Raw genomic sequence first — 26,226 nt, 5'->3', positions numbered from 1 at the left:
AAAAAAGTCAGTACCAAGAGAGATGAGCTGAAAAGAGAGAATCACTTATTTTTCAAGCAAAATATAGAGGAAATCTAAAGGAGATGGGGCTCCATACTAAAAACAAAATGACCTCTCAGCTTCAGTCTTGCCAAGTGGTAACAGACTAGTAAAGTAAGAAATAGCCTCAGAAAACACTAAAGCCAGGGTGCTGACAAATAAAGGTAACAATCACATCACAAGTGTATGGCTTTAAGACATGTTATTTACACCAAAATATTGAGCTCATTGTGCCAGAGCAACGAGAACCCTGAGTCCAAGATAAGGAAGAATGCAAATAAACTATTAATGGAGGCTAGTAAAGGATTAAGGAGGTTGTAAATTGGAGGATGGAAGAAAGGGTACCTGAGTTTGAACTGGCAGAAAAATCAGCAAAGCCTTTGCCTGCCATTGCGTGGAAGAAGAAAAGGTTACTAATAGATGTATGGATCTGACTGAGGTAGTTTATAGGGAGAATGGAAGCCTTGAAGTGTTGTCTCCTGACTGGCTTCTCTTGGTTGTCTGTGACGGTGTATGACCTAGACATGGACCTTCATTTTCAGGAAAAATTTAGAGGAAATATTTCCAACACAGACTGTACTGGGAAAAATAAACTATTTTTTCATTTCATCTTCTTGAGCTATAAAAGAACTGGAAGAAAGAGAAGGCCTTTGTATACACTGGGTAAATATCACCTAAATGCATTTTAAACTCTATTTCGATCTTGTGAATATCAACCATATTTGCGCTTTATTTTCTCTCTCTCTTTTTTTCTAATGGTTGAACCTAAGGCATATGGAAGTTCCCAGGCCATGGATCAAACCCAGGCCACCACAGAGACAACATCGGATCCTTAACATGCTGTACCACAGCAGGAACTCCTTTTCACTTTATTCTTGAAGATTGTATTCAATTCACTACTATATCCAGTGCCTAGCACAGCATCCAGCTCCTCTTTACATATATAAAAGAATCTGGTTTCCTACGGAAAAAAAGTTATGCTGACAGGTGTTTTAAAAGAAAAAAATGACCAAGAATGGTGGAGAAATTTTTATACCTAATCTTTTTTCAAAAATGCATTCCAAATGGAATAATTAATTTAATATACAAATTTCTAAAGAACAGTTTTTCGGTTAAATATCTGACTGTTTCGAGTTTCTCCTCAAAATTCAAGTTTTTCAGGTATTCACATTTTATATGCAATATTAATAAATATTTTACCAAGTACAATCTTTAACAAGTACTGAATTATTCCAACTATACACTGACTATACTTTTGTCAAGCCTCACTTGATAGCTACTAATGGTTAGAAACAAGCTTCTGAGTGGAAAAGTACCCCACTGCAAAAGAAGGAAACTTGGGTCACAGCATCCATTTAAGCACTGTCTTTCACAGTCATGAAGAGTCTCATCAACATCAAAAATACTTAGAATTTGAGGAATTCAAACACAAAAATGTCAGAAAAGACTATTCAAACCACTTCTTAGATTGTGAGCTACAACAGCAATCTTCCAATGAAGATTCAATCAGAAGAAGAATAGTTCAGTTAAAAGGAAAGGTCAAATTGAATAAATGTGTCAATCAAAAGCCAACTATGAAAAGTTCAAGGTCAAGTACTCTCAGTCAAATTCAACTGACATTTTGAAAGTGATCAAGGCACTTTGACACAGAAAACTCATTTTTAATAATAAGGCTTTGCAATTTTATGAAAGAGAATTCACCAATTATTTAATGTATAAAGATGTATTTACTCTTAAGATTGAAAAATTGTTAAAGAGGTCATATCATTTCTCCTCACTTTTCTGTAATTATATAATTCTGCTTCTGATATTTCAAGGAATAGTTTAAAGACTCTTTCAAAGCTTACACCTTTGAATTGACCACAACACCAATAATTACATATGCACATATATTTGTCCTAAGATATCATATTGTAGTGCTTGAAATTTTCATTATATGTGGAATTTTTGGTATGTGTGTGCTGTTTATACAAATTAAGGGATGCCGTTTCTTACCTGGAAAAAGGACATTCCTCCATTCTATAATATTATTTTTGCTTGTAATGAAAATTTATTTAGCTTTAGAGGGAACTTTAATCACTTACCGAGATATTATATGTACAAATATATTCTTGGCCATAGGAAAGAATTCTGATTTGGGATTATTTTTCTACTTTGGAACTCCTCCTGAATTAAGAATTTTCCAGCTCTAAGGACACCATGAGACTGAAATAATTTCCACAAATCAAGCAAGTATGAAATATTTAAGAGAGGAAAAACATGAATTGGGGGGTATCTATCAATGCCCCCTCCTGAATGCATGTTCAGCATTCACTAAAACTTTTAAAAATGATTTCACTGTTATTGGGTGATATATATGAAGAGCTTTTTGGGTTTTAGTCTTTTAATATATCCTTTAAAATAATAGAAAGTTGAATTAGATGGGGACATTAGGATTCATCTACTTTAACATTTTTCACTTTGAAGATGGGGCTCAGAGAGGTGGCGTGAAATGGCAGTTAAGTAGGGGAAATGCTGGGCCCCACCAAAAACTTTTGATGCCTTCTCCCCACTAGATCCAGTAATCTTTTACCATATAATGATGTTACTCAGTAGTGTACTTTTTTTTTTTTTGTCTTTCTGCTATTTCTTGGGCCGCTCCCGTGGCATATGGAGGTTCCCAGGCTAGGGGTCGAATTGGAGCTGTAGCCACCGGCCTACATAGGCCAGAGCCACAGCAACGTGGGATCTGAGCCGCGTCTGCAACCTATACCACAGCTCAGGGCAACGCCGGATCCTTAACCCACTGAGCAAGGGCAGGGATCGAACCCGCAACCTCATGGTTCCTAGTCGGATTCGCCAACCTCTGCGCCACGACGGGAACTCCCTCAGTAGTGTACTTTAATATTATACTATTTCTATCTAAAAAAAAAAAATTGGCAGCATCTATTTAAATTAAATATAGTTTATTTTACCCTGCAACCTATTCCTGGGAAACTATCCCAAGGAAAGGAAATTATTAATACTCAAAAATATAGACATTTAGAGATGTTTTCTGTAGCACTGTTCATGAATCTCTCAAAACAGGAAACAAAGTTAATATTTATTAATTGGGCAATGGCTAGGTAAATTGAGGTGTAGTCATATGCCTATTATGTATCCATTGAAAAGAATTAATTAAAGATATATCGTGTGAATGGAAGAATTAAGATAATAATGAGATGCAAAATGAGTATGCAAAATATGTCTTTTTAATCACAAAATATCTCTTCACATATGTAAATCTACTTAGGATTACAGTGGGACAGAGGTAAATATAGGACATACATAGAATATTAAAAAGCTTAACTAAGTGTGATAAATGCTTTCATAGGAGGCTAAGAGTGGGGGAAAGTCATCCTCATAAAGGCAGCATGCATGATTTAATATCACTTGTGTAACATATGTGTCTGTGTCTTTTTGAAGAGATGCATGAAAAAAAAAACATGATTACAAAAATTAACAGTGATTATCTTAAGGCAGTGTGATTCCAAGGACTTTTATTCTCTTCTTTCTAGGTTTAGTATGTTCAAGTAATTTATAATAAGCTTGTATTATTTATATAAGTAGAAAAAAAATCCACATTCATTGTGGTGAGAAAATGAAAAACTGACTTTGATTTAGAGCTGAAAGATATGGTTACCATGGAGAAGCCCCAAGTGAAGTATTTATTATTTATCATCAACTGCAGATATTATAAACTAATCACCTTGTGTGGCTAAAATGATCCATGCCCAATAAGCAGCTCTTCCTACACAAGTGAAGATTGCATTTCTCTTTATAACTACAGACAGTCATTTAGAACTTAGTCTCTTTATGATTCTGCTTCACTGACTTATGGTCTTCTCTAGGCATATATTAACAGTCTTCACATTTTCTTTTGCTGAATGTTGGACTGGTTTAGCACTGTAGTTGTACGTTAGGAGTCTCCAGCTACATTCTATGTCATCATGTGATACACTGTCTTTCATTCACTCTTTTAAAGTTTCTTGGAATTCCCATCATGGCGCAGCAAAAATGAATCTGACTAGGAACCATGAGGTTGCAGGTTCGATCCCTGGCCTTGCTCAGTGGGTTAAGGATCCAGTGTTGCCATGAGCTATGGCGTAGGTGGCAGACATGGCTCAGATCTGGTGTTGCTGTGGCTGTGGTATAGGCTGGCAGCTGTAGCTACGATTGGACCCCTAGCCTGGGAACATCCATATGCTGTGGGTGTGGCCTAAAAAGACAAAAAGACCAAAAAAAAAAGTTTCTTTGCAAAGGTCATATTTTAGTTAATCTTAGAGCAGCTGCTGCAATGTTCTCTTGCCTGCGCAATTCAGCACAGTTGTGTAAATGTAAGATACAGCATTCCAAACTTCAAAAACATGACATTTAGAATTACACTGATGACATAGTAAATGTAAAGCTTACCTTGTTAGATAAGACCTCAACGACTGGTTAAGAACTTCTAGACAGGCAGAAGATGACATTTTATAACAGCTTTCTAAGATATTAAGATTTAACTAGAGCTTGATGTTATTAGGATGTTACGAGCTGAAAGACTTAGTCTTTATATTCAGCTTAGTCAAGCACATTGTATTATGTATGAATGATGTAGAAATATTCGTTTTCTTTAAATTTATCTTGAATGCACATGGGATTTCTATGCAGACCCATATACAACCTATATTTGATTTATTTTCTGGTATATGAAGCCATAGAGTTGAATTGATTTTTCAGGTCCTTTTGATTTTAAATATTGACATTATAATCATGATAAATAGATAAAATTTTTTGGATGGTTTCCCTGAAGGACTTTGATGGTATTTTTTTGGTATTACGCTATAAATCGACCTCATGGAAAATTAATTTTCTACTATTATATTCACAGGTGAATCCTTCACATTTGAGTCCAAGGACTTCAACAAAACTGCCTAATGTGAAGTATACTCATTACATTATATGTCTTTTTTTTTTTCTTTTTAGTGCTGCACTTGCAGTATATAGAATTTCCCAGGCTAGAGGTTGAATTGGAGCTGCAACCTCAAGCCTACACCATAGCCCCAGCAACACAGGTTCCGAGCTGCGTCTGCAACCTACACTACAGCTCAGGGTAATGCTGGATCCTTTACCTACTGAGCAAGGCCAGGGATCCAACCCACCTCCTCATGGATAGAACCGATAACCTCATGGATACTTGTCGGATTTGTTTCTGCTGAGTCACAATGGGAACTCCCAAGGTTGGATGTCTTAACTAATATATCTTAGTCATCTTTCTTTTTATCTCCAAATGTCTTTTGGAAACACCTTAAGTCTTTTGAATTCTCAAGTCTAACATTTACTTTAGGAAAACGTTCACATCCTACAATCTGTATTTCTTTATTGTACCTTAAAGCTACATTATAAGCACAGTAATAAATATACTTATATTTCATAGGAAACAGAATTATTGAATGTAGAAGTTGCAAATGATATGGATTTGGACTAATTTTTTTTAGCTCTATTATTTTCCTTTTGTTAGTCTACTATTACCACAGGTTTATATGATAAACTCTTAATTTAGTTCGGGACTGCGAATAGCTTCATAAATATGTCCTTTCTTTCCAATAGTTTAAGCTCCAGAAAATCAGTAACACAAATAATGATACCACCATTCATTAATGAAAGACAAGTAGTATACCCTGGTTAAAAGAATCTGTTAATTCATTGGGTAAAGAATATTTAGTATATTTTATGTCTGCTTTATATATATCAACAGTCTCTTTCCAACAATTCATTAATAAATATATCTGCTTTTGTTCTTATGAAAACATATTTATTTTACAATATAAAAATAAAGCAGACCAATGGATTATTTAAATCTTGGTGTAAGACTAAATGTGGCTGGAAAGAGCAATGTGGGCAAAATCCAAAAATAAGCTAGTCAAGAAAAAACGACCCTGAATTTCTTCTGTCTAGTCATTCTTAAATGAAATGGAAACATTCTTATTGAAATGCTTGCATCTCTCACACTAGCTAAAGTTATTTTAAACACCAGAGACATTGCAGTAACTTTTCAGAATCATTACTGATGTGATGGACCCAGTGAACAAAGCATGTCACTTCCAGAATTCCTTACTGCTTAAGTGATGGATAATGGCAATTAGAGTGCTGATTTCATAAATACTTTTAGGAAATACTATCGTCATATTTAATAAACTTTTTGAAACAAATTTTATCAATATGATGCTATATTTATATGTGGGGCTATAAGCAATTAAAAAGAATAAAACATAGTAATCTATAATTTTGGTCAGGCTTCTTGATACGAAATCCTTGAAATGTTTAGTACAGTGATGTAGCTTCATGATTAATGAATTCTAAATTATTTTAGCTAATTTTGCTTCAAAATGGTTAATTCTTTTGGTTTTATAGATGTGTAAGGTGTATAATGAAAACTGGTTTGATTTTCACATAATTTAAAAATTATCAGAAAGATTATTATGTTACCTTAAAATTGTGAATGATTGAATAACCTTTAGTAGTAAACTTGGTTGAATTAAATTGAACATTAATTATTAGGAACAAATTTTTCTGCCAATGACATACTTGTCATTGAAAATTCTCCACCAGAGTTTATTTCCCTGGACAGTAAAATGTCTCAGTACTGTAATACTTATCACATTTACCAGTTGTTTAACATTTTGTCCAGATTAAGATTTCTAGAAGGGAGATATCATGCTTTACTCAACCATATATTCCCTGCCCTGATACCATGCTATATATATTATAGGCCAATATATATTAAACTTTTGTAATGTGAATAAATGTATTAAAATTTTTCCTGATATTGGTATAGTTCTTTTTTTTAATGTGGTAATTTAGCCGATGAACAAAGAAATGAGAAAGTAACTATATGAAAGTATAAAACTGTATTTTTTACATACATAATAATTAATTTAGAAAATCCTTTAACAAATAATCTACCAGACATGATGCCAGGCTCTGGCAATGGTTAGCAAAGTAGGTATGATTCCTTTTTCAAATATATACTGTAATAAAGGGAAAATGTGGAAGAAGGCAGGAATTCTGATTTTAGTCCCTGCTTTTTAAAACTGCATCATATTCTTAGAACTATTTCTAGAATAACAAGTAGTCTCCTGAACAAAATCACATGGTGCTTCTCAGGGATTTATCTCAATGACCCTGAATATTGAATCTTAACACTATAATGGTTAATTTCTTTTTTATATACCCCACAGAAGGCTTTAAGCAACATGTAAATTTATGTAAAACACATATACTTATGTTAAGCAACAATTTATTACTGGATTTAATTTGGAAATATCTGGCAGCTCTTCTTTTGCTAAGAATATGTAACATATATTACATAACTGGAACCAAGAATAATCTCGGACTTATGAAAATTCCATAGGTGATACCTAAGATGCTTTCTTTAAAACAAAATCACTATTGTGATATATTAGGTGAAGTTTACTTTAACTGTAAGATGACCATTTGTTATTGGAATTTGGTAGACTTTTCTTTTTCATATTTTCCTCATACTTGGTTTCTGCCTGGAATGTCCTTCCCCCTTCTGCTTCCTCCCCCTGCTTTGCCTGCAGCACTCATTTTCTCCTTTAAGAATAGGCTTAAGTGCTGTTTAGTTTAGCGGGTCTACTCTGCTTTCATAGTTTGAATGATGTGTAACTTGGACCAAGTTCCTTAAACATATTTCTTCCAATGCTCAAGCCATGTATTGGTTTTCATGTCTGTTTCTCTGTAAGACTCTGAGATCCTCAGAGGCAGTGCTCTCAGTTGAAGCCATATGCCTGCCATGGAATGTTTGCTTTGATTGCTACAGGATCCTCAGTTCCTGAAGAGGTGCCTAGTATATGAGTGCTCAGTAAATCTTTGTGGAAGTAAGATAAAATTCAGAATCCCTCTATTATACACTTATAGATACTCTAGAAAGCCATCAATTACTCCTTAAAGATAATAATGCCATGCTTTCTAAATTCTCTAAGTTGATCTCTTCTACTGCCATTATTTAAAGGATATTAGATGAAGAAAGGAAGTGAATGATATTTCACCCAATGATTATTTCTAAAATTTCGTCTTTCTCCTTTTTCAAGAGAAGAAATATCTTTGAGAGGCAACCTGTTAAGTTATTAATTCTAGTCCCCTAAAGTTAACTTTTATATGGTAATATGATCAAAATAGTCCATGAGAGAATCTAGAGAATTTTGAAGAGCTAAAAGCTAAACATATAACATTCAGCACCCTTTAGAACATACTACAAAACAGATGCAGAAATGGAAAAATTGTGAAATACAGTAGAATTTCAAAGATGTCTTAAAATAATGCCCTCTCAAAAACCCAGCACTTTGAAAATTACTTTGAGGGATAATTTAGGAGTTAGTCTAAAACACAATACTTAGATGTCAATAGTAATACAAAAATGTAACACTGAACCAAGTTTGCTTATCAAAATCTTAAACCTTATGTGGTATTAAGGAGAAAGTATAGCCTTTTATTTATCAAGACTTTCATAAACTAAAAATAATAATCCTCTATTACATATTATTCCTACAAGTTAAAATTTTAGTATTAAGGGTCTTATTATGCTATGCATTTCAGCACTCTGTAAAATTATCACCCCTAGATGCATAGATAAATGTAGGGCATTCTTTTTAAAGTAACGAAAAGAATCTATAAAACATATTGGCATTGCTTCAACAGGATAACTAGAATCTACTGCATAGTTTTCTTTTATTTAGAACTCCTGTGATTATTATTTTCAGAGAAAACAATTATTTTCCGCAAGCATAATATCAAAAACATTTAAATGTTCTTGTGAAGCAAAATGAATAAAACTACTGATCAGTGGCATTTTCTGTAATTAGAAGTTAGAAACTTTTCTTGGTTAACAAAAAATAAAAAAATTCTATTTAGATATTATAGTCAACATTTGTTTCTAAGTGGCTTACTCTAAGGGGTTAGTTTTTCATTCATATACGCCTACCTTCACTGATTCCTTTAGCAACTTCACAAATGTGTAATTAGTCTTTAATGTCACAGGTACTGTATGAGTTCAGAAGATAAACATGTCTCTAGCTTCTGGAAATATAAAGGATAGAAGGAAAATAAGAGACATTTACAGTAGATTTTGATACTCTGGGGGAAGGATGGGAGAGATGCAATGGAAGCATTGAGAGCAGTGGGTGCGAGGAGGAGGGAAGAATCTGAGATCCTACTGGGTATTTGACTTGAAAACTGGATTCTGATGGCCAAAAATTCATATGAAACCAACCATTCTGTAAATAACATACTTAGTTAGAAAAAATATGATTTTAAATTTCTCAAATGTGGAATAATTTTCTTCAGAAGAATGGTTGAGTTCTTTATGCTTTGCCTCATCTTCAGCAGTAAAAACAACACAGCATATTGCATTTCATATTCATTTTGAGAGAATCTTCAAAAGACTAAAAAGGGAAGTTGATAAAAAGGGGTTGATACACTATGAAATGAAATAACTACAGCAGTCAGAAGAGTGAGCGTTAATTAATAGGAAAACACACCCACAGAACATCTGAAGAAGCAAGTATAGTGGGATATTTTAAGACGTTTTTCAATTCATGCTCAGTAAATTTTATGGGAGGATTTAAAAAAAAATTGGTGATTTGATCTTAGAGAACATATGATTTTAATGTCATAATATCAATCAAGTAATAAAGGTAAAAATAGGCTGAGTTGTCCAGATAAAGAGGTGAGATTGTAGAGAAGAAATAAAATCTCTTTCTGACTTCAATTTTCAAAATGCCACAGTGAAAAATTATAGCTGTTTTAGTTCTTTGTATATTTGCTCATCAAACCAGATTTGAAATATTATTTACAGCAATGAAGTTTTCAACTCAAAGAAGCTGAAATGATAATGGTGACTGTGCCATATAAGTATTTATGGTGCTCAGAACCTCCGTAGTGAGGCCCTTCAGCTGTCGTTCTTCCTGGGCTCAGTTTCTTCGTGTATATATAATTCGTCTGACTTGCAACATTGTGGGAATCAAATGAAATAATATATGTGAATCAGGAAGGTCAAAGTTTCTCTTCATGACATGGAATTTTTGTATATAAGCCTAGGTCTTCATCAGATAATCAAACTGTTTCAAGTTTATTCTAAAGTGATTAACTAAACATTGAAGAGTCTGATTTGTAGGTTTGCCTTTAAATATATATATAAAACAGAAACATATTTTTGGCAAAAAATAGATTACTCATGATAGTAAAGTTTACAAATATTAGAACTTGTATAGTATAAATGTAACCACATAATTGTAAACTTAGGAGTTAGTGAATTTAGATGAATATATGAAAATCTTAGCAGCAATAAGAATAATTGATCCCAAAATTCTAAAACAGATAAAGGATATTTATCTATGTTATTCCCAAGATGATAAAATTTAATGTTAAAGTAATTGAGAAAGAAGGAAGTTTAAAATATTACCTTCCCAAATAGCTGCAGATATGCTCTAGGTTTGACAAAACATATGGGAGTAGTGTGTTGCACTGGAGTTCAGAATTAATTTGAATAATAACTCTCCTATACAACAATTATTTAAATTTCAAAGTTATTTACCTTTCAGAATTTCTGTTTTTTTTCTATCAAAACCAAAAACCCCAAATGAAAAAAAAAAGCAATTAATACATGATAGGATATGCATGGGAAGAAAAAGAATTAACAGTTGAAAAATTTAGCATGTTGCCAGCTATTTTTTTTAGGGCCGCACCCTCAGTATATGGAAGTTCCCAAGCTAGGGGTAGAATCAGAGTTACAGCTGCCAGCTTACGCCACATCCACAACAACACTATATCTGAGCTGCATCTACGACCTACACCAGAGCTCACGGCAACGCCGGATTCTTAACCCACAGAGCGAGGCCAGGGATCATACCCACATCTTCATGGATACTGTTAGGATTCTTTTCTCTGAGCTACAATGGGAACTCCCCGTTGCCAGCTATTTAGTAGGCATCAATGGATGAGAATTATTATTACTTTTAATTATTATTCCTATCTGCTTCAAGCACTTTCTTGGTGATGGCATTTGCCTTCACAGCTGTCTTGGGTCAGGGTTTCAGAGGAGCAGACTCTGAGATGGAGAGACTGTTGGGGAATGCCACTGGGATGAGCATTTATGGGAACTATGAAGAAAGCAGAGTTGAGCAGAGAGGGTATTTAACTGTGGTGCAGTCATGACAAAAGGACTATGAAGAAAGCAGAATAATGTTTGGAATATTTTGAGTTTCAGTTCAGAATTTCCATTATAAATATTCATTATTACTCTAAATTTTCATTAATTATCCTGTAATTGTACATTGAAAAATGATCAATGAACCTTAGCTCTAGAACTACTTGCCTGTCCGAATCTGACAAAGATTTGTTTTTATGAGAGAGCAAAAAATATTTATTAATATACATAGACTAAACAGTTTAGAATGAAAAAATGAATTAGTAAATAAAGTATCAAATGTTCAAGTTACTGAAACTCAAAATATTCCAAATATTATTCCAAAGGTTATTTTGCGTGAAAATTTGTATTAGAAGTTTGTTACACATATTGAAAAGTCTAATAAACTTAAATAATTCACTGTTGAAAATGACTTCAAATTAGGTAAGAATTTGGTTTAATGAATACTACTGAAATAAATCAGATAGGCTTCATGGTCAACGTTAGAAACAATGGCTCTAAAAACCTACTGGAGCCTACCAATGTTCTCATTTCCAAAGACATAAGTATCTCATTCCAGATTAAATTTATCCTTTGATGATTTAACACAACCAACCCAAGAGGAATGCTGCAGTATAGGAATCCAGTCTGAATTAGTATATGCATGAAGTGGAAAAACAATTTTAGAGAAAAATAAAACCTCCACAGGGGGGAAAAAATGTAGTCTAGACATGTAAGCACTTCATCTCTGGAATCAGTGAGCTAAAAACATATTTAATATCTGGAGTTTACCATCTAGGAAAACAAATTCTGTTAATAGGGAAAGGAGTGTTTTCTATTTCTCTTTTCCCACTTTTCCCACTCCAATAACCTAAAAGATCCCAGCTGGACCTGATGACAATCTCTGGGAAGTATGGTACTTTCATCCTCTTAGAGAACACAGAATATAGGCTATTGATCTAATTTTTATCAACATGGCCAACATTAAAATTGCCTTTCTCTCAAAGAAGCTTTATTTCCCCTCTCTCTCTCTCTTTAAAAAGAGAAACAACTCCCCCCTTGCAGCACATTGTAGAGAAACTAGTTATTTTTATTTATATTACCCATAATGCAGTGTAAATGTATCACAAAGATAAAATAACTGCCAAAAATAGAACTGCTACATGAACAAAGACACCCTGTATATTCACCATAGTACCAGAAGCTTTGCTTTGGTGGACTACATTTCAATGAACAAAATGAAACCAGTGTCAGATGGTTAAAACCTGTCCTTTAAAAATGAAGGTGGATACTCAACACGGTGTTACCACCCAGCCATGATCATGGCAGGGTATTGTGGTGAACAGATTGCTTAGATGCAAACCCAAAAAACGAAGGAAGGGCCTCTCAACGATAGGATGCAGTCACCTTTTATTCACCTTCAAACTGTGCTAAAGTAAATGTCCAATTTTGTGTACAAAAGTAAAAAAAAAAAAAACAAGAAAATAAACTATTCTATAATAGAAACAGATTTTGGCAGAATTTTCCCAGTATTTAATTCTATTAAAAGGTATGAAATGATGCAGCAGTTGGCTCTGCTGAGAAAATGCTTTATATAATTTTTATTTTTATTTTTTTCTTCAACAAATACTGACAAGGGGCTGTGGAATGGACATACAAAGTAATCAAAAGTAAAATGGCAGATTAGCGTCTGCCTTTAGGGATCTGATAGTTTAGTGTCTTTCATTAATAAAAAATGTTACAGAATCACAAATTTTAAAAGTCTTTTTTGGTCATGTTCATATAACTGCATGAAACATACACATACTAAAAAGTTGTGCATCCTTTCCTGCCATGGGAACTACTGCTCCTTTAAGAAGAGAGTAGATAGAGGCATGTTCTCTAACACAGACAATCAGGGAGCATAGATTCCCTAGAATGATCTGAAAATTCTAAGTCCTCTGAGTGTAACCTCTCTTCTCTTCAGGCCCCAAGCTTTGGTGGGTTGTCCTTATTAAAATGACAATGTGATTGAGTTTGTTACATTAGGTGAAAAAGACTGAGAGGGAATTCTTATAAAGCAAATAAGTGGTGCTCAAAAGATTACAGCAGAGTATAAAAACTTGATGAATTATCAGGCTTCAGAGTAAAACAAAGATCCAGGAGGCAAGAAATCCAGTGATGAAGAAGGACAAGCCCTTTGCGGGGCAGGGAGGGGGCAGGGCTCAGGGTCCAGGAGGCCATGCTACCTGGCAGTACAAATATTACTAGCAAACAAAATGAGCCAAAGAGAACTTGTACTTTCAGCAGAGCTGTTGATCCTCTGCCTTTTGTATGTTTTCTGATTAGTTATGAAGTGCCCCCAAGACTTACACTTGCTAATATGAAGAGGATGTAGCAGACACTCTTAAAGTCCTTAGAGCTTCTGCCTTCGTAAGCCCTGGCAGCACATCCAATGACTTCATTCATTTTTTACAACATTAACACTTATCCATCAGGAAAGAGAAGAGTGCCAGTTGGGTATTTACTGTCTTCTATTCTGAGACTTTAACTCTTTGGGAAATAGAAGCTAATTCCTAAAAAGATAAACTAGGGACAGAACTAACCATAATAAGAAGACTGACATAGGCTAGGACTGTCAGCCAATGTAGAATCCTTAAAGCATTAAGGAGTTTATATTCTGGCCCCTTTTAATCTATCTAATACTCCTCAAAAACCAAGGAGATAAATCAGGCATGACCTCTTATGATTCCTATCCTTGGTCTTCAGATTATCATAATTATTCCTACTTTCTGATATTCAGATCTGGTTGTGTAAAAGGAAAAAACGAACCTGACTCCCTTTTGGATCTAATCCTTTAGCTCTAACCTTTGTACTCTGTTGCCTGTGCTTAGTCATGCTATCTATCTTCTCACTTTTAAAAAAAGAATGATGATTATAACCTGAAATAGACATGATAGCTCATTCTTAAGCCTCTGACCTTTAAGGGTAATAACACTTTTCCATTCACATAGAGATAAAAAGCTGCAGAAAAGAGAACAACCTTTGTCTGGTTGGAGATTTACAGGAACATTGTAACCAGACCCACTTTAGCAACAATGCATTCCTGCACCAAGAAGTTTACAACAAATAGCCACACTGTCTCCCTTTTAGTATAAAAGAAGCCTGAATTCTAACTTGGGTAAGATTATTCTTTGGGACACTATTCCACCATTTTCTCCGTCTGCTAGCTTTCTGAATAAAGTTGCTATTCCTTACCCTAGCACCTTGTCTCTTGATGTACTGGCCTGTCAGTGAGGCTAGCAGTATAAGCTTGGACTCAATAACAGTTGATAATGGAACGAGCTACTTAGAGGACTGAGTTCCTCATAATTACAAGGATTACAGTAGACACTGATGATACTGATGGAGAATCCATCTACTGACCTAGTACAAACTCCAGGATTATTATATCTAGGATCTCTCACAATCCTGAGAGATAATATCTTTCCTCATCTAAGGCTGACTTTCTCTTTCTTCTTTTCCTATTGTAATTCTACCCATCCTCTGAGGTCTAGATCAGGTGGCAACTTCTTCCCAAATAATATTACTTTATATGACTGTTATGAGAAATTGACGAGCTATTGTGTTATATACTTTATATTTTATAATATTGAATGCTTGGAGTATAATAGGTACTAAATTAATTCCTTTCATCACTTTTTTCCAATATAAAAATTAACATTAATCTATTTTTTTATATCCAAAAATATTTGCTTGTAACAAAAAATGAGCAATTATTTTTATGGTCATATTTTTCTTGAATTACTTTATGTTCTATATCATTTTTACATTTATTAAAGATCAGAACAACATCTTTTATTTTTATTTCCCATAGTTTATAGACAAGGGCTGAACACATAATGGTCAATGAATGTGGAGAGGGTAAGCTTTATAAAGGAGAATCAACATAATGCAGTTTAAAAACCACATTATATCTACCCCAATTTAGTATTCATGTGGCCTGGAAGTGTCTTATGCTTCTGTTTCCTCATTAAAAATGGGGTCAAATATCCCTACTCTGCTTTCTTGAGTATATTTTTATAACCGGAGAATTGGGTAAAGGTGAAAGCCCATTCAAATAGTGCACTTTGATTAGGTTGCCCATTAGTTGCATTTTAGTGTGTTTAGAGAGTTCACTATGGAAAGGGCAATTCTTGTTCTGACCTTCCTGATGACAAACGTTTGATTTTTTTTCTCTGCTAAAAAAAAAAGAGCAAATTATGGGCTTCCATGATATTCAGTGTAATTGATCTTTATGCCTTATAAGGATTAAAACTAAATTACATCTTGAATGAATATTTAGAAACTCCAAGTCTCTGAGAAACTGGTTGTCAACAGTCCTCCATTAAGACTGTGGAGTTGGGGCTACATGGCCATGTTCAGGTGCTATTCAGACACCCTCAGAGTAGTGAGACATTCTTGAAGACTTCAAATTAACATGCGCAATTGTGCCAACACCCAACAAGAGCTTCATTTAATAACAGAGTGGTTATTGAAGGCCAAAGCTTACAATGGTCGATTCCTCTACTGCTCATTGTAACCTCTGCACAGCCAGTGAATATGAAGTCCATATGCTCTTCACAAGGCTCCCCATTTCATTCCAAATACAACCCTAATTCCATGGCTAGAAGATCAGTGCCTTCAACAATGAGGCTTCTGCTGCTCTCCGTTAAATGTATTCAACAAATATTGACTTACCCTCTACTCTATGTCCTCACTGTGCTGTCAGGGTCTGTGGTTTCTTGCTATTCCTGCAATGTTTTCTAAATGCTCTGCCTTTCTGTCCTTGGTTGACTTGCTTACTCTGTCTAAAATGCAGTTTCTCCTTCTAACCACCTGGCAAAATTGTACCTATTCAGGTACAGTTCAAATACAAAACCTCCTGCTGGCTGCATGCACAGAGTTACCTGTTGATAGTGCTGTGAGAGCAGATCACTAGCCTGCACTGCCATCTCTCCCCTTAAATTGAGCTCTCTTAGGGGTGAAGGGCCATGTCTTTTTCCTTTGGATCCCCCACAGCACTTAGCTGGTAGAACTGAATTGAAATTAAAATCTCAAGAATAGCCTCACTAATTTGCCACTTTCAGTTAATTCATATCATTGCCAAAAAAGTTATTTGGGTCAATTGGATCAGATGTTTACAGACTAATTGATTGCTTGGACCCTTTTAACAGAGGCTTCAGCAATGGATTCACTCCAAATCAGTTAAATTGCTGGGTCTGTAAAACATGGCCAAGTAAAGAGGGCAAGAGAAATAGAAGCATTTTCATTATGGATTTCAAAGCTATCATTCCTTTAACTTGATGTTTATTTATTCACTTTCTTGAAATGCAGTCCAAAAGCACTATTTTATTTAAAACATAGGTATACCTTGTCTATAGATGTTAGAAAAACTATACAGAAGCATTTTCCTGAAGCTTACAAACCAGTGGCTATATATACAAGACATCACTACAACCAGTTGAAAAGTAGAGAAATTCATTAAGCTATATTTTGGCATTAAAAGATAGAATATATCAACATCATTGGTGTCCTTTTGTTTTTGTTTTCAGAGATTTGGTTGACTCATTTGACACCATGCAGTGATAATGACAATGTGCTTTAAAAGTATACCCCCTTTTCTCTTCAGATTTACCCCCATTCAGTCTCCCACTGGCGGTTTAGGTTCAGGGTAGTTAATCTAGAGAGTGCTCCAGTTTAAAGCCTGTATTCCTACTTAAGTCCAAAATCCCTTTTGGCTTTCTTATTCTGCTGGGCCAGCCTACACTTCTAAGGTTGCGTCAGTGGCTTGCCTTTAAAACACAAAGGAAGGTCCAGATTGCCCCAGAGGCTCTCCTCTAAGCCCAGCCCAGCCCCTCTTATTCCAGAGTCTTTAGTTAGCTTTTCAGACAAAAGGCACCCACAAGTCCAGAGTCCTGACCCAAATTTTCCATCTTTATAACACTTCCATCCCTCCTTCTAAAACATGTTCTTTCTCTGACACATTATTTTACAAAGAGAAAAGTAGGATGGGGATGGAATGTTTTTCTTTTTTCTGTCTTTTCAAATTCAAAAAATGGGATTCTCTTGAAGCCAGCCAAGTCTCAATCAGTATTGGAAGTAATTGGGAGAAAGGGAATAGACAATTTATTTTACACTTTGCAGTTTTGAAACTTCCAAATATTTTAAAGTAACAGATATTTCTATTATTCTAAATATACTAAAGTGATAAATACTATATGACCTTAAAGCTAAATATTTTTCTCACTTTTCCATATAATAATTTGCTTTATTCTTCTATTCTGTAGTTTATCATCACCATCTACACACTGAACCTAATTTATAATGGCTTGTAGCAATATGAGTTTGCATGGAGTAAGAAGTCAATTTTGTACTTCTCAAGGGCAAGAGCAGCATATGTGTAAAGAGAGATATAGCAGGTATTAGAAACTGCCTACCTTATGAAAAGGATTAAAGGTACTTATTGATACAAATGAATGACATGAAACTAAAGTGGTAATGTCTAAGAGACAAAAACAAGAATTCATATAATTTTACCAGGACTGTTAATTTCTCTATTGATATTTTAAAATAAAAAGTGAGCCTGCTTCTATGAAGAAAAACTAAAATTTATTTGAGACATATTTTACTTTATATATCTGATCTCTCAAAATGAATGTTTACAAATAATCCTTAGAATATATATTTTTGATGATAAATTTTTTGTTTTCAAATGTAATATTTTTGTATCATATTTTTCTGGTTTTGTTTTATGACATTCATAGCAGAAAATTTATTCACAGCCTTGAAGGAATGATCACCCCAAAGTAAAGAAAAAGGGAAAATTACAAATTAAAGGAAAATAAGTTTAACTTCACTTGATCTAAATATTTTGTATATACCATAACCATTAACAATTAAAATTAATTTATTTAATGAGATTTGAACAATGCAATTGGTAATTGTTTCTTACTTATATAGTCTCTCATTAACTGCAAAGTAAGTCAGGATAAAAGGAATAATTTAGAAGAAATTGTTTGATTTTGGTTACATTGGCAAATGCAACAGAGTTCATCCTTACTATTCTACTAATATAAATTTATTGAATTCTAGAGTGAGAGGGGATCTCAGAAATTATCTGGTCCAACTCCCTCAGTTTAGTTCTCTATGAGATTAATGCCCAGACAAGTCAAGTAACTGGCTTTTTGTTATACAGCTGGTCAAGCCTTGAGCGAGGACCTGATCCAGAAAATTCCTGACTTTGGGTTGAGGACTTTTTCCTCTGTATCACATTACCTTTAAAATAAAATTCAATCTAAACTGAGTTTTATATGTTTCGGCTTATTATAGCTGTGGTCTTCTAGTGCTTCCCAAAGTGCTTAGAGAAGAATAAACTGGTATTAATAACTATGTGGCAGCATATTAAATTGGACTGTAGGCATACATTTCATCTAAATCCATCTCTTTAACCAATATAGAGGGGATATTCCAGACAAAATCTTTCTGTCACCCTAGTTCCATCCATCTTTCTCTCTCCCTCTCTGTCATTATGTTAATTCTTTTATGTCTTAAGCCAATGGGCAGAAAAGATTTTTTTTTTTTTCACTTCTCTGTTGAGTTAAGACACTGTCATGATACTACAGGGTTTGGTTCAAAAGATTTCTTACTCAATTTAGTTGATTGTCACATAAATATGTAGTATAAAAGAAGATATTATAAGGAAAGATTTAGCAAAGGAGAAATGAGCATGTCTGTGAATGCTTATCTACAGCTAATGTGCATTTCTGACTTTGGGTTTGATGTCTAAACTCTGTAGCCTGTGAGAGATTAAGGAATCTCCAAGAATTACTATTTCTTCAGGATAAGGACAGGCAGCTTATTTCATGTATTTATTGCATTCATAATTACTAAGAATGCTTTAAATAACACTAGACAGTATATGAAATCACATACATTTTAAGAAGTAAAGTGTAAATATTAAGAATAGTAATCAAATAAATAAAAATGGCAAAGAAACCAGATTTGCATACTGAAGTAGTCCTAATTTCTTACTAGGGAGGTTTAAATAAGTATTACTTTTTGTCTGACATAACATAAAATCATGAAATAAAGTAGTTGTTTAAGTCAGTTTGATTCTTTTCCTATTTTTCCTTAACATCCCATAGATAAGAAAGTTTTTACATTTGAGGCTATATTTCTAAAATTATCATTACTAAAAGAATAAAATTGCATTGACTTACGGCCCTGATGCTTTCAAAATGTCCACCTTCCTTCTGGAAATCGATAGGCTGTCCTTTTAGTGTCCAGTAGAAAGTGACATCCAAGCTAGCATCGTGAATTGCTTTGCAATTAAGGACGATGCTTTCTCCCACCGTCAACTCTGTTCTTTTAGGCGTAAGTTCTATTCTTGTAGGTTCTATAGAAATAAAGATACATTAATTAACATAACACAGTATTTCCCTGCATTTTCTATTTTAAATAATAGAGAAAAACTTAAACAAGGTATCTATGGAATATAGTTGCTTCAGATACACATCTTTTAATAAACTATTATTAATTGATATATGACCCTTTGTATGCTAGGGCATTTTACTATGCATTTGTAGGGGACTGATGATTTAAATTTAAAAGTCCCTGTTCCTAAGAAGTCAGCTTGGATGGAAAAGAGGAAAGACTACCTAAGTAGAAACGGCATTTGGCATTCTGGAAGGAGGAACATTAGAGAAAAGAAGCCAAGCCGTAGCCTCCCTGTCCACCTTCAAGGATCATCAAGTATAAATAAAAGGATTTTCACAATAAAAAATGCTTCATATAGAAGGAGGAATAATTCAAGTGACTGCACTTCTTTAAAGGTTACATGAAGTACCTCCCTTCAATAACAGATAAAATTATAATACCACTACTGTACCACCTTATATTTACTTTATAGTTTACAAAATCTTCCTTATAAGCACAGAAGGAATAGAAGAGGCACTTCTGGCTGATTATAAAGTATGACCTTTGATAGATGTGGGTCCTTCCATATCTTAAAAAAAAAAAAAAAAAAAAAAAAGCAAAATGTTGGATAGAGAAGTTTTTTGAGAAAAATATTTTACTCAGTTAAATTAAAAGATACATTTTTATTGGGTTTAGAGTAATTTTTAACCTAATACCAGCTATACACCTAAGGGTTATTTTAGCTAATGTAAGCTAATGATCAAATAACTGCAATTCAATTTTTTTCTTTTTTGCTTTTTAGGGCTGCACCTGCGGCATATGGAAGTTCTCAGGCCAGGGGTCTAATCAGAGCTAGCTGCAGCTGCCAGCCTACACCTCAGCTCATGGCAATGCCTGACTGATACTTAACCTGCAGAGCAAGGCCAGCAATCAAACCGCATCCTCATGGATACTAGTCTGGTTTGCTACTGCTGAGCCACAATGGGAACGCACATATATTTTTTTAAATAAAGTAGGGAGGTGATGGAGACAGAACTTCGTTTTGTCTTTTTTTTTTTCCTGTCTTTTTGCCTTTTCTAGGGCTGCTCCCCCGGCATATGGAAGTTCCCAGACTAGGGGTCTAATCGGAGCTGTAGCCACTGGCCTATGCCAGAGCCACAGTAACTCAGGATCTGAGCCGCGTCTGCAACCTACACCACAGCTCACGGCAACACTGGATCCTTAACCCACTGAGTGAGGCCAGGGACCGAACCCGCAACCTCATGGTTCCTGGTCGGATTCATTAACCACTGAGCCACAACAGGAACTCCTGATTTTGTCTTTTTTTCCTAATTAAGATTCCTGATTGTAGACAGCTCAAGAAGACTGACACAAATGATTAATAATTAACCTAATTTTCTAATTTTTCTCTTTCAGCTCTTTTCTTGGCAATAGCATAGTCTGATAAAGCACCATTGTTAACCACTGATTAAGATCCTTGAATATGCCTCATCCTTCTAAGCAGTCTCTGGGAGGAAAAAGAGTGATACCAGGAAAGAAATGCCACTGTAAATACTAACATTTTGGAAGTCAGATATTCTGGGTGGCATTCTAAATTCTGGCTTTATCAGAGAAGACAGGTAATCACAGCATACTGCAGCTGAAACTTGGAATGGTCTGAGTAACTAAATGTTCCATTTAACTCATGATTAATAGAGAACTTTTTGTGTTATTATTATTATTTAAAGTCTGTGGCTCCAGCATTGCCTCATTTTGAAAAAGGTAGTTTAATAAGCACACACAAGGAATAAGACCTGGACTAAAAGACTGAGTTGGATTCCAGTTTATGTATAAGTGAAGACATTTTAAAAATTATGTTCCTTCCTTCCATGGATCTTTGCCTCTTTTCTAAAATATCATCGTGCTAGCTATTTTAATTACATTTCTATTTCTTTTTTAAAATTTTATTTTATTTTATTTTTATGGCTGCATCTTCGGCATATGAAAATTTCCAGGCCAGGAACTGAATCAGAGCCACAGCTGCAACTTATGCTGCATCTGCAGCAATGCCTGATCCTTTAACCAGCTGTGTCCAGCTGGAGACCAAACCCAGGTCTCTACAGTAGCCTGAGTCGCTGCAGTCAGATTCTTAACCCACTGTGCCACAGTGGGAATCCACATTTCTATTTCTAAAGAAAGAGAAAAATTAGCACTTCTATATTATTTTGTGGCCAAAGTATGATTCATTATATACTACATGTGTAAGTGGAAAAAAATAGTGATATACTTCAATTGCACAAAATATTCCTTTGCCAAGTGAAGAGACTGCCAAAGATAGGAGATTCTCTTTGTATGAATAATGACAGGTAGTCTCAAAAGGTGGCTCTAGACTTGGAATAAATTTTAGAACTAGAAAACTAATGGATACATTTAAGCAGTAATATTTATAATATATAAAAAGATGACCGTCTATAAAAAATTCTGTTGATGCAGACATCAAAGAATAGCTCTGCTTTCAGTTCATCTAATATATATCCCAACACCACACGTTCATGTCCTCCCTCTGCTACTCCTCATTGCCTCAAATCCCAGTCAAAGTGGTGACAAAGGAAACTACTGATGATGCTAAAATTAATTTTAAGAAGATAACTTTTTTTTTTTTTTGCCTTTTAGGGCCACACTCATGGTATATGGAAATACCCAGGCTAGGGGTCAAATTGGAGCCACAGCTGCAGCTGCACCACAGCCACAGCAACGCAGGATCTGAGCCTCATCTGCGACCTACACCACAGCTCACAGCAACTCTGGATCCTTAACCCACTGAACAAGACCAGGGATCAAATCCATATCCTCATGTATCTCAGTTGGGTTCATTAACCTCGGAGCCACAAAGGGAACTCCCAAGAAGATAACTTTTTTTTTTAAATGTTTTACTATAATTGATTTACAAAGTTCTGTCAATTTCTTCTATACAGCAAAGTGACCCAGTTATACATACATACATTCTTTTTCTCACATTATCTTCTATCATGGTCTGTCTCAGGAGACTGGATATAGTTCACTGGGCTATACAACAGGACCTCATTGCTTATCCATTCTAAATGTCATACTTTACATCTACTAATCCCAAACTCCCAGTCCATCCCACTCCCTCCCCTTCCTTTGGCAACCATAAGAAAACATTGTTATATTCTTGGCATAGCTTTAAATTTTGAGACCCCCAATTAAAACTTCAGAAAGCTTTCTTTATCCACTCCTCTGTTTTGTTCAGAGTGAAATATTTAAATATCTACCAACAAGATGAGGTATTCCTTCCTTCATAGTTCCTTAAATAATGGAAAGGGACAATCTGGCTGTGCTGGTTTTATGTTTACAATGCATTTTATCAACAGGAGCATGCACACACATACATGCAAACATACATGCATGCACATTATTTCTATACTTTCTGATAAGGCCATGAAACTGTGCTTTATAAATCAGCCACATTTTCTTACCTTTTACAGATATTGAAGCTATGATTTCAGCAGAACCAAAGACATTTTCCCCTTGGCAAACGTACTTTCCCTCATCTGATTTAGAAGCATTTAGGATCCGCAGACTCCCGTCTGGAAGAATAGCTATTCTGAAAATTATTAAAAAGGTTTTTTTTTCCCCCTGTTTTACAGCATATCAGCTAAGTGGTAAGAAACTCTGATGAAATCTGAAACCACTTCCAAGGTAATAATAAATAAGATAAAGGATCACTGTGAAAATACGCAGTGATAGTAGAAATGTTTTGCCCTTCAAGAAATTATGCAATAAACCCACTTAATATCTTGTTAGATTTAAAAGGGTTAAGGAGTTACAAGTTATTTTTCTTTTGACACTTTTATGACAGTGAATTTTAAAACTTGTGGAAAAAAGGTGACCCTGAATTTGGTTATTAAAACTTATACTATAGTATCACCCAGCAATATTTTAGTATTAAGCTTGGGTATTTCACCTCAAACCATGAGTGACCTCAAAAATCAAACATAAAAAGAAACAGCATAAAAACACACAGAAGGACAAGTATAGAACACAAAATTAATTGCATATGGCCTCAAGATGATTTATGGTAGTTTTTCTACAGTGTAGCCCATGCAGCAAGGGCATGAAAATGAAACCTGATACCTGAAACCTGGGCTGCTCACACTGCACTTTTTAAACATAAAAATGTGAAGTCTGAGTTTGCATTTGAGCTTTTTGGAGAACTTTGTTAAAAGTAGACATTGAGACGTCTATGGAGGTGAAAAATTAAAGCGTTATTAAAAATTTTTAGAAGTTCAGTGAAAATGAGGTTGACATTCAGGATTACCATATTCTCTTGTATAGTCATCATTCCAGAACTACACGGATTTCAAATTTAATTAGAATTTTTGTTCTATTCTCCCTCTTATGCTCCTCAAATATAACCTATTATTTCACCAGTATGTCAACCTACTGAAGCAATCTGAGACATAATAGAAATGGCTGTTATGGCTTTATTTGATATGCTACTAGAATTTAGATTGACTTTTTTTAGGAAGGAGGAAGTAACAGTTTATTCTGATTTTGGTAGAAAACCAGTGATCCCATTGAACTTAAAACCCTAAAATTGGATCCTCCTAGTCCTGAAAAGAATAGTTTATTTCATGGCAACATGATAATATTAAAATATTAATGTTATAGGCTTCAAGTCCCCTTCAAGGAGCTTAAACCCAAAAGCCTCTGGCTGTGTCTTATTGTAATGCCCCTTCCTTCACCTTGACCAGCCTGAGCTGCTTACTCCCACTAGAGAAGGAATGTTGCTCATTCCTCACCTTGTCTCTATATAACCTGTTCCCCATGCAAATAAGGTATCTTGCCCAAGACCAATGAGAAGATCAAATATGCTCCATACAATATCAAACAACACACAGTGCTCATGCACCTCATGGGGGATGGGGCAGGAGAGGTTGGGTCTCCACTCAGGTCTGCACTGTGAGATATAAAGACAATTGCAGAGTGAGTCAGGCCGTCTTTTTAACCTGTGCACTTGTGAGTTCTCTCTCTCTCTCAAAGAGTACTGTTGTTTCAATAAATTTGTAAAGCATCCACTGTTCTAATGCTTTGCCAGGGCGGGACAGGGACCAAGGAAACTGTGACTCTATCATAATGACACAAGAATAATGCCTAAATCTGTTTAGTCAACATCCTTTACGTTATTTTAAAATGTGTATTAAATTTTGCAAATCAGTCTAGAACTGACAGCTATGGACAGCATTGAGATTTTTACAACTATATTAGACTCAATGCTGCTGAATATTGCTTATTAATTTGTATTTAAATTTTGCCATCAACAAAGAAAACACTTTAAAAACATCATGCTCTTTTCAGTATGAACCAAATTTGATTTACGATGTGTGAGAAGGGAGACAAATTTAGAAGCAAGCCAAACTAGAATTTGACTGCAGCTTATGTCTAGGAAGGATAATAATGAGACATTTGGAAAACACAGTGCTCTTTAAAGTTATATAATCCATTCAAGATGGTCAATAAAAAATTCTGTTCATTTTTAGATACTGGTGTTTCCATAAAAACGGAATAAAGTGTATTTATTCCATTTCATCCTGACGATACACATGCTATAAAAAGATATATCTGAAAGCAAAAATTATACTTTTTATAAACAAGTAGGCATTCTCTTGTGAGAATGACAAACTTTATTGAAATACAGCTAAATTACTACAATTTGTGCAGATTATAAATATCTTGAAAATGTCTAGATTTTACTAACTGGTGTAAATTCTAATCTAGCAAGTGAGAAGTTTGGCTTAAAAATTTACCTCCTTTAAAGAAATACATGTATCTTAGATTCTGGCAGTATTTCAGCTCTTGATTTAAGATACGTCTTTTCTTACTGACAGGAGGCAATATATTATATTCTCCTTTTAAAGATAGTTTATGAATGCTCCTGTACTTTAGGCCACCGAGCCACTTGGAGTATGAGGAATTTTGAATTCCAGGGTGATTTTTATACTTCAATGGCATTGTCCTTTAACCAAAAGCCGTCTACTGATTCGAATTGCAAATCCTTATCAGATAAGCTATTTCTTTTAATTTAGAAAAGAAGAAATATGCCACAAGTGCAGCCCTAAAAAGAAAAAAAAAAGAAAAGAAATACAATAAACAATGAATGCAATTGACATTATAATGTGTGGCTATTGCAAACATAAATATGTAGATAATTGAACACTGAATTAATATTTCTTTGCAATTTCCAGCCTCCTTATATTTATCTTCTCCCCTATGCTATTACTATGTGACTCCTACATTTGGAATCTTCAGATCTAGAGATTAATTCTTCTGAGATGTCCTTGAACTTGGAGTGAGGTGGTAAGGTGAAGGTCTGTTGCGGACAAGGGGAAACTTGAGAAATGCAAACCAACATTCAGCACTCAGGATCAAAAAAAAATTATCCTATTCTGGTCTCTAAACTTCTCCAGGAGTTCTGCCTAGACCTTGAGGTGTCATGGTTCTTATCTAGCCCTTAATTATTGGCTCTCTGCCTTGGTAACCTACTC

General features: G+C 34.6%; 1 protein-coding gene across 1 annotated transcript in view; it reads right to left on the bottom strand.

Annotated features, from left to right (window-relative positions):
• The window catches only part of CNTN5 (contactin 5), a 435,777-nt gene that overhangs the window by 114,887 nt on the left and 294,664 nt on the right, over nt 1-26,226 (bottom strand). The window contains exons 12-13 of the mRNA XM_047754347.1: nt 23,158-23,285; nt 19,486-19,661 (exon numbers count right to left, since the gene is read on the bottom strand). Of these exons, the coding sequence (XP_047610303.1) occupies nt 19,486-19,661; nt 23,158-23,285 (304 nt within the window). The remainder of the gene's footprint in view (nt 1-19,485; nt 19,662-23,157; nt 23,286-26,226) is intronic.

This window comes from Phacochoerus africanus, chromosome 11, assembly GCF_016906955.1.
Source record: "Phacochoerus africanus isolate WHEZ1 chromosome 11, ROS_Pafr_v1, whole genome shotgun sequence".
Lineage (NCBI taxonomy): Eukaryota > Metazoa > Chordata > Mammalia > Artiodactyla > Suidae > Phacochoerus > Phacochoerus africanus.
The sequence above is the reverse complement of the archived record's forward strand: the minus strand, read 5'-3'. Positions and strand labels throughout refer to the sequence as shown.